General features: G+C 45.9%; 1 protein-coding gene across 1 annotated transcript; it reads right to left on the bottom strand.

Moving 5' to 3' along the window:
• Nucleotides 1-5,296: 5,296 nt before the first annotated feature.
• Nucleotides 5,297-7,166, bottom strand: LOC119310763 (berberine bridge enzyme-like 18). The gene has a single exon (XM_037586395.1). It carries the CDS (start codon nucleotides 7,152-7,154, stop codon nucleotides 5,577-5,579), a length of 1,578 nt encoding a protein of 525 aa, XP_037442292.1. The 5' UTR covers nucleotides 7,155-7,166; the 3' UTR covers nucleotides 5,297-5,576.
• Nucleotides 7,167-8,018: the final 852 nt, after the last annotated feature.

The raw sequence follows: 8,018 nt of genomic DNA, 5'->3' as shown, positions 1-8,018 counted from the left end.
ACCCACATGACAGTTTTATTAGTATGTAGTTTGAACTAGCATGTGTCAAGTTTTATTATTATGTACTGGAGTAGTAGTTTGCTCATACCAGGGTACTCTGGTAATGTGGTTTCTGGTAATGCATTTTGCTCATATTTATTAAAAAAAATGGTAATGCATTTTGCTCATACCAGGGTACTCGATTTAGTCTATTGTGAATGCTAATAGACCATGATAACTTGTATATTGGACCTGCCCCCTCTCTCTATTTGACTCGCTCAATCTCTCTCTATCTTTCTACAGGCGCCGCCGTATTCGAGGGTGGAGCCCGAGCCTCCACTGGAGCATGGATCAGACGTGCAGGCGGTGGAGCTCCGCATGGATCACGACGTGGTCGTCATGGGGCCCTGGATCATCAAGTCTGCAGGCGGTGTCGGGGGCGGTGCAGTGCCAGCTGCTGGACATAGTTCGCCCTGGGTTGGTGCTGATGCACAAGGTTAGGAGGCGTTCTGGCCTGATTGATCTATTCTGGAGTGCTGCGCTTAGGCAGCTTGGCTTAGATGGCTGCGATGCGATGCTCATTTTGGGGTGTTTTGCAGGTGAATTTCGGGGTGGCCCGCCGTTTTGACCGTATTTTGGGGTGGGTTCTATGTCAGTCCCGAGGCAAAGTTGTTGTTTGTCATCCATATCCGTGGGTAAGGCATCACTTGCCACTTGATCATTGCTATCTGCATTGATTTAGGTTTGTGTGCACATGTAGGATATACCCAAATGTGGTCAGTATAGGAACCAAGGTCCCCTAATTGCTAGCAAAACTTGTGTAATGAGATCTTGTTACCTTCTACTAATGTTTGCTCTTGTATTTTTAGTACTTCTGTATTGGTATTCAGAAATAAAATTCATATGTTTCTATATATGTTCTTTTAGATAAGTATGTCAATACACAATTGAATGAAGGTTGATTGATGTTGTGGCTGTAGCTGGTTTTGGATTAGCATGCATGTTTACATTCAGTACTGACAGCACTGGCCATTAATAGCACTTGCTATTGTGGTTCACCTGTTATATTAGGAAATGCAGCTGGTCTTGAGATGCGTGATTCCCTCGTCTTTCCCATATCAAAATCATGTCTATGAATTGGTGTGCTTGAAAACCAAGGAATGCTTCTATTCCTTGTCGGTGTTCTTCTTATTCTGGTATAAGATGAACCAGCTCGCTATTTGTTTGGTGGTTTGGTTTGCATACATGTTCTTTTTCTGCAGAAATATGTTGTGATTCCTTGCATAATATATAAGTAACCATTGTAGATAATCTTGTAAATGTAAAATTCTTGGAATTATTGTTTTCCTGTTGTATAATTACCTATTTATTATTTTGCTGATGTTGTAAGTTAATGATGACAACCAGGGCATCCACCGCCATGACGACGCTCCGCACATGGTCCAACTCGGCTACAACTTCCTCTACCGCGTACATCGGCCGAGGTTGTCTGCGGCATCAAGTACAGCCAGCCCATCTCCTACCTCTAGCTCCCTCTTTTGTTCTGTTGTAGAAGTACCTTGCTCTATTCCAATGCATCATATATTTTTTTTCATAAAATGCTCTAGTGAACTGGATTCATACATAAGTTGGCTACTTTTCCTCAAGTTATTTGTGCATTTATAAACCTATTTGAACTTTTCTAGTTCTTGAATGTATCCATGCATGAATGTTTTATACAGATAGTTTTGGAATGTGTTTTTTTGTTAGCTTATGACAAGTTCCAGTTCCAGTTTTGTTGTTAACCTCTACAATCCATGTCAGCATATAATAAGTATATGAATGAATCCGTTGAGTATCTGAAACTAGATGTTTTGTTGCTCATAGTAATTAAAAAGAGCGGTCAGTTTCTCATCACACACTGTTATTATCATTTCATGGCTTTATCTATTGTGTCAGGCTGTTGTAGGTGCTGAACTGTGATCATGTTTTATGGCCCACATGCATGCTACGTGTTGGCTGACTTGGCATGACGTGCACGAAAACTTCTTTACATGCATGTTTCTTTCCGGACTTAATCTTACTAAATAGCACCCCATCACTTGTTGCTGTTGTTATTCACTATATCCTCGCCGTTCTGTTTTCTTGTTGGTAGATATTTTGCCTAAATTCAAGACGAAAGAAGATGTTCAAAGAAGCGCCAAGACATTTTTGTATAGCAAGTTATGTAATAATAGTTGGGTTATTTGGGCATTGTGAACTCCAAAATTTCATGTATCTTCTCTCTGTTTTTGAATGAAATGTTGTATGTGTGTTGATGTAACAGATTGTTGCTTCTTGTTATTTGAAGTATTACACTTGTTTTCTATCTATTTTGATTTAAATATTGGTTGTTTAATTATTGGCATACTGAAATCTGAGGAACATGACCATGACAGCAAGGACCCACAAACCAGAATCAGAAATTTGGGACCCACATATCAGAACCTGACAATTAGGACCCATTTGAAAAAAGAAAAACGGGCCACAACCCAAAAATAAAAAGGCCGAATTATAGCCGGGCCAGCCCATGTAGCTAGCAAAAATTAATAGGAAAAATAAATATTAAAAAGGCCGAATTAATGGGCTCGGCCCATATAAACACCGAATTGGACCGGGCTGAATCTTGTGCCACATCAGCTTGCCACGCTGGATGCCTGCGTGGCCTGGGGAGGTTGCTAGTGACCAAAACGAACAGTAGGCATATTTTGGTTGTAAACGTCTACGACCTTCTCACAGAGAAGGTCAAAAATGTCAGTTTATGACCGTCAGCTTTTGACCTTCTGGTTTTGGTCACAAAAAGGTCACAAATGGAAAACTATGACCATTCAGTGACCAATAGTGGTGGTCACAAGTTGACATATTTCTTGTAGTGCTTCTGCACTGCATGTGGCAGGAAGGAATCTCTAGCTCATCGGTTTTGGACCTGCCCTCATTCTAGGCTGTTCTAGAAAGAACTATCTGAAAGTACGGGTATCCCAGCTGTTTCACCACCTGATAATATCGAGTCTAACCCTGATGTTAGTTGTTGGCTATTGAGGTGGGTGAGTGAATCTGGGGATGAGGATAAAGAAATGATGTTGCAGGGTGTGTATGGTCTTTGGCTCACGAGGAATGAAGCCAGGGATGGCAAGAGGATTGAAGAAGCACATAATATATCGAGCTCAGCCTCCAGGTTCATGGATGAATGGCTCGTGGTTGTCCAGAAGAAGGCCATACTGAATGGGAAAGCACAACCAAAGAGATGGATTCGTCCGGAGTAGGGATGGATTCTGGCTAATGCAGACGGTGCAGTGTCCAAGGGAGGAGGAGGGGTGGTCTAGCATGGCCATGATGGAGCCTTTCGAGGAGCCGCGGCTAACTTCTTCCGAAATTGTTCAAAGCCAAAGATAGTGGAGTTGAAGTCCTGATGAAGGGCTCTCCAGTTCGGACGTGAACTTGGGGTGCCGAAAATCCACGTCAAGCTAGATTCTAGAGAGGCCATATGCATGATTAACAGGCCTACCAAAAACCTATATGCAACTGGTCCGATTGTCGAAGATATCAAGGGTCTCGTGTAGGGATGGTAGGGATGCAAGGTCACCTGGAAAAGGCGATCAGCTAATCGAGGAGCTCATATTTTAGCTAAACTTCCTTTTGGTGAGGAGTTGCGTGAGGAGTGGCGATCTGTGTCACCTGATTGTATTTTGCATGTAATTGTGGATGCGATTTCAAACTATACATCAATAAACAAGTATTTCTCCTAAAAAAATGAACATCTACCGCTCGCTTATACTTTTTTCAAACATACACGCGTGCACGCACACACACAAACTGACAAACACCATCCCTACAGGCAGACACTCGCATAGTGCTGACGTCTGGAGTTGCCAAGCTTCAAGATCACCAGCTCCTTTGATATAGAAGGGATTTGTTGCTTCCCGAAACGATAATCCACATGTTGCTCACTACATTTTTTTAAGTGAAAGTAAGATGTGCTAATTTATTGGATAAGGAAGTCCATGTGATTTTTTCAATAAGCCGTATGAATTCAATAAAATTATTCCCAAATGCTGAAATTATACATTTCATAACAGATCAGCTAATTCTCCTTTCAAGATTTTTCACTCCAAAAGTAACACACATTATTACATCGCCCACACATTTTGGCAAGCCACCCTGAGTTCAAAAAGTAAGTTATCCCTTTGACTAATTGCATCTGTCCGCAAATCATCACTCTCTCTTTTTTAGGCCAAAATGTGTAGTTTTCTGCCAAGTTAGGTAAAGCATATGGAGAAAAGCGATTCTCCCATGCACGGGAGGTCCAGTGCATGCATCGATCGCTGGATTATGCTGGAGATTCGAGTGCATGCAAACTATGCTTCGCGTATACGTATAGAGTATGCCATTTGCATTAATATAGCATTGTATCATGTCAGTCCACTTAATGCCATGCATGCGTTTCTCTCTCTCTCTCTCTGCTCACAAACTGTGACACATGCATGGCTGACAACATCTCCTCTCTTCCTCTCAAAATCCATCATTTTTAGTTTCCTTTACAAAATCTAATATCTTTGAAACCAAAATTCCTTTTTTGAAAGTTTTTATATATTTGAACTCATCACATCAAGACTTTAGAACAAGATCAACCTTGGATATATTCTAAACACGTTATAATTTTAACCTTTAGAAATTTTTAATGATTAAATCAATTATTGAAATGATTTTTAATGAGTGAAATACAAATAAAAATTGAGTGAAATCATTTTATTGAAAATTAGTGAAATCATTTTTCTGAGTTAAGCAAAATTAGTTTGTTCCAACTGAGTAAAAGCATTGTTTGGAATGTGTAAAGTCAACATTTTGAGATAAGTGATTATTTTAAATGACTGGAATATGCTTTTTAAAATGAGTCAAATCAGTTTTAAAAATGAGTGAAATATGCTGATGAAATTGAAACTCAATTAAAACATATTCAATATTAATTAACCTTGTTTTAAAGAGCGTGTCGTTAGGAATTCAAATATTTTAAAATAATTTAATATGAAATTAATATTCAAAATATATTGACGAATTAATATCTCACAAGAAAATAAAATGCTAGCTTTTGTATAGATAGACTGGTTCCACACAGGGATGACATTTAATTTGCATTACTGGGCCCATGTATCATTTAATGTTGATGCATAGTTTTAGACGTATGAATAGGGTATTCTACAAAGAGTGCCAACTATGGGACCTCCCGTGCATGGTAGAAAATCCAGTCTCAAAGCATATGTCATAATAAGAGTCTGAAGAAGCATAGTTTTGTGCTGAACTTTCACACAATGTGTAATTTTATTATAAAATTTGTTCAAGATACAAATGCATGTACATATATACCACACAATCATTAATTGTGGTAAGCAATCTCAAACCAATATCAACAAATACATGTACAAATAAAGATAAATGTGTAGCTAGCTACTCCCTCCGTTCGGAATTACTTGTCTCGGAAATGAATGTATCTAGAACTAAAATACATCTAGATACATCCATTTCCGCGACAAGTAATTCCGAAAGGAGGGAGTACTTAGCTAGCGGCCCATTTTGCTGATCGATCACCTGCTATTGGCAAATGGCGGGATGCTCTGCTCGTTCCTGAAGTAGTCGTCGGGGTCGATCTGGCCCTTGGCCATCGCCAGCCTCTGGTAGTTACCCTTGAAGTACTTCTGGCCCCAGACCATCCCGGCCTGGTAGCTGCTGACGTTGCCGACGACGACGTTCTCGCCGAGGTCCAGGTCCCTGTAGTTGAAGTAGGCTTCCCTCGGGCCGGAGCTCACGAACGGCGCCATGAACGCGTAGAACTCCCTGATCCACCTGGTCTGCACGGCCCCGTCCCCCGACGCCATCGACCAGAAGTTCATGTACTGGATGTTGTAGAGCACGCCGGCGCGGTGCGGGTACGGCGTCGCCGCCTCCGGCACGGCCGCGATCTGCCCGCCGTAGGGGTCCAGGATCATGAGCCCCGCGTTGGGCTGCGCGAGCTTGGTGAAGATGCTGGCCCACGCGTCCCGCGGGATGGCCTGCCGCACGTAGTCGGACGTCGCCTTGTAGCCGCTGCTGAAGACGGACTCGGCGGTGGTCCGGTTCAGCAGGTCCTCCACGGTCGAGGCGCTGCCGAGGTAGATGTAGGGCACGGACTGGATCCAGGTCATCTCCCGGCAGTCGGAGCGGTTGAACCGCAGCTCCGGGAAGCGGCTGCTCATCACCGGCAGCAGCGCGTCGCACGTGCCGAGGAACAGGGACTGGAAGTTGGCCGTCTTCTGCTGGACGACCACCCTGATGATCAGGTCCTCCGGCAGGGCCGGCGCGACCTGCTGCCACCTGGTGACGAGGTCCGCGGCGCCCTGGCTGGCGGTCACAGGGACGTTGAACACCGTGACCTTGGGCGGGACGGGCAGGAGCTTCACCTGCCACGACACCACCACGCCGAAGCTCTCGCCGCCGCCGCCTCGGAGAGCCCAGAAGACGTCGCTCCCCATGGTGTTCTTGTTCAGGAGCCTCCCCTTCGCGTCCACCAGCACGGCGTCGATGACGTTGTCGATGGCCATGCCGTACTTGCGCAGCAGCATGCCGAAGCCGCCGCCGCTGAAATGGCCTCCGACGCCGACGGTCGGGCACAGGCCGCCGGGGAACCCGAGCACGCCGCTCGCCTTCCCGATCGCATAATAGAGCTCGCCGAGCTGGGCGCCGGAGTCCACCCACGCGGTCGCGGCCTGCGCGTCGACCCGCACGGAGCGGAGGCTCGACATGTCGAGCACGGCGAACGACTCGGCGCGCACGGACCGGTACGACAGGCCCTCGTAGTCGTGCCCGCCGCTGCGCACGCGGATGCGCAGCCCGCTCCGGCGGCCGCACAGCACGGCGGCCTGCACGTGGGAGGCGTTCGTCGGCGTGATGATATACAGCGGCCTGACGATGCTCGGCGTGAAGAACTTGGGGTTCCGGATGGAGGACTTGAGCAGCGGCGTGAACGAGGGCGAGCTCGGCGTGAACACGAGCTGGCGGGGGATGCTCGCCGACAGGCACGAGAGGAAGCCATCCGACGAGTTACCCTGGGAGGAGACGGAGGAGGCGTAGCAGCAGAGCAAGGTGAAGGCGACGAGCACGAGGCTGAAGCTCCTGGCCATGGCCATCTTCGCTATAGCTTGTCGTACGTTGCAGTGTTGCATGGTTCGGAGCCGCGTCTGCATGCATATATAGCCTACGGGATCACACGTGCAGAACGAGTTCGCCTGAAAGCGGCCGACGGCAGCTGCTCCGGTCTACCACGCCACTCCAGCTGGGCGCTTTGAAAAGTCATGGTCAGCTATCTGGATCGCTATCCATAAACCGGCGACTGTCAATCGGGCGAACGGTTCTACATTAGTCACATCGCATCGCATCGTCCAGCATCTCTATCTGAAGACTGGACGCGGCTTTCGTTTTTCGTTCTGAAAGTAAGAACAAATGTAAAAGCAAGAAAGTTCTCATGGCCGGTATCAGATGCCAATATGGCAGGTCGTCCTTGTATTGGAGATAAACATGGCGCTGTCGTCACGGCCGTAGCCTACCGGACGTCTAGACGGCGTCGGATGGACTTTTGGACAGGCGGCTGCTGCCGTGCAGAACTGGTGAGAATAGTGGTGAGAACGATGTTATGGGGTGCAGGACGGTCAGCATAGAACTGCTAGGCCTTGGACAAATTCATATTCTAACTAGTGATCAATCGAGATGGAATAACGAATAATCATCATCCAAAAGTCAGAGCAAAAGGATATCAGATTGTATTTCCCCGCAAAAGAAAGAAGATGGAGATTGTGTTTGCGGTCACATATCCATACCGTTGGTATACCATCAGCCAAAATGCATGGCCGATTACGACGATCGAGCTGTTACGTACAGGGGATCCCATGGGTCAGTCAAATATATTGGAAAAGCGATTGTCAGATGTTGACAAGTTGTACTGTCGCTGACATGCATCTTCTTCTTCTCATGACAGGTATTTTTCAGTTGAAAAC

Source organism: Triticum dicoccoides, chromosome 5B (genome assembly GCF_002162155.2).
Source record: "Triticum dicoccoides isolate Atlit2015 ecotype Zavitan chromosome 5B, WEW_v2.0, whole genome shotgun sequence".
Classification (NCBI taxonomy): Eukaryota; Viridiplantae; Streptophyta; class Magnoliopsida; order Poales; family Poaceae; genus Triticum; species Triticum dicoccoides.
The sequence above is the reverse complement of the archived record's forward strand: the minus strand, read 5'-3'. Positions and strand labels throughout refer to the sequence as shown.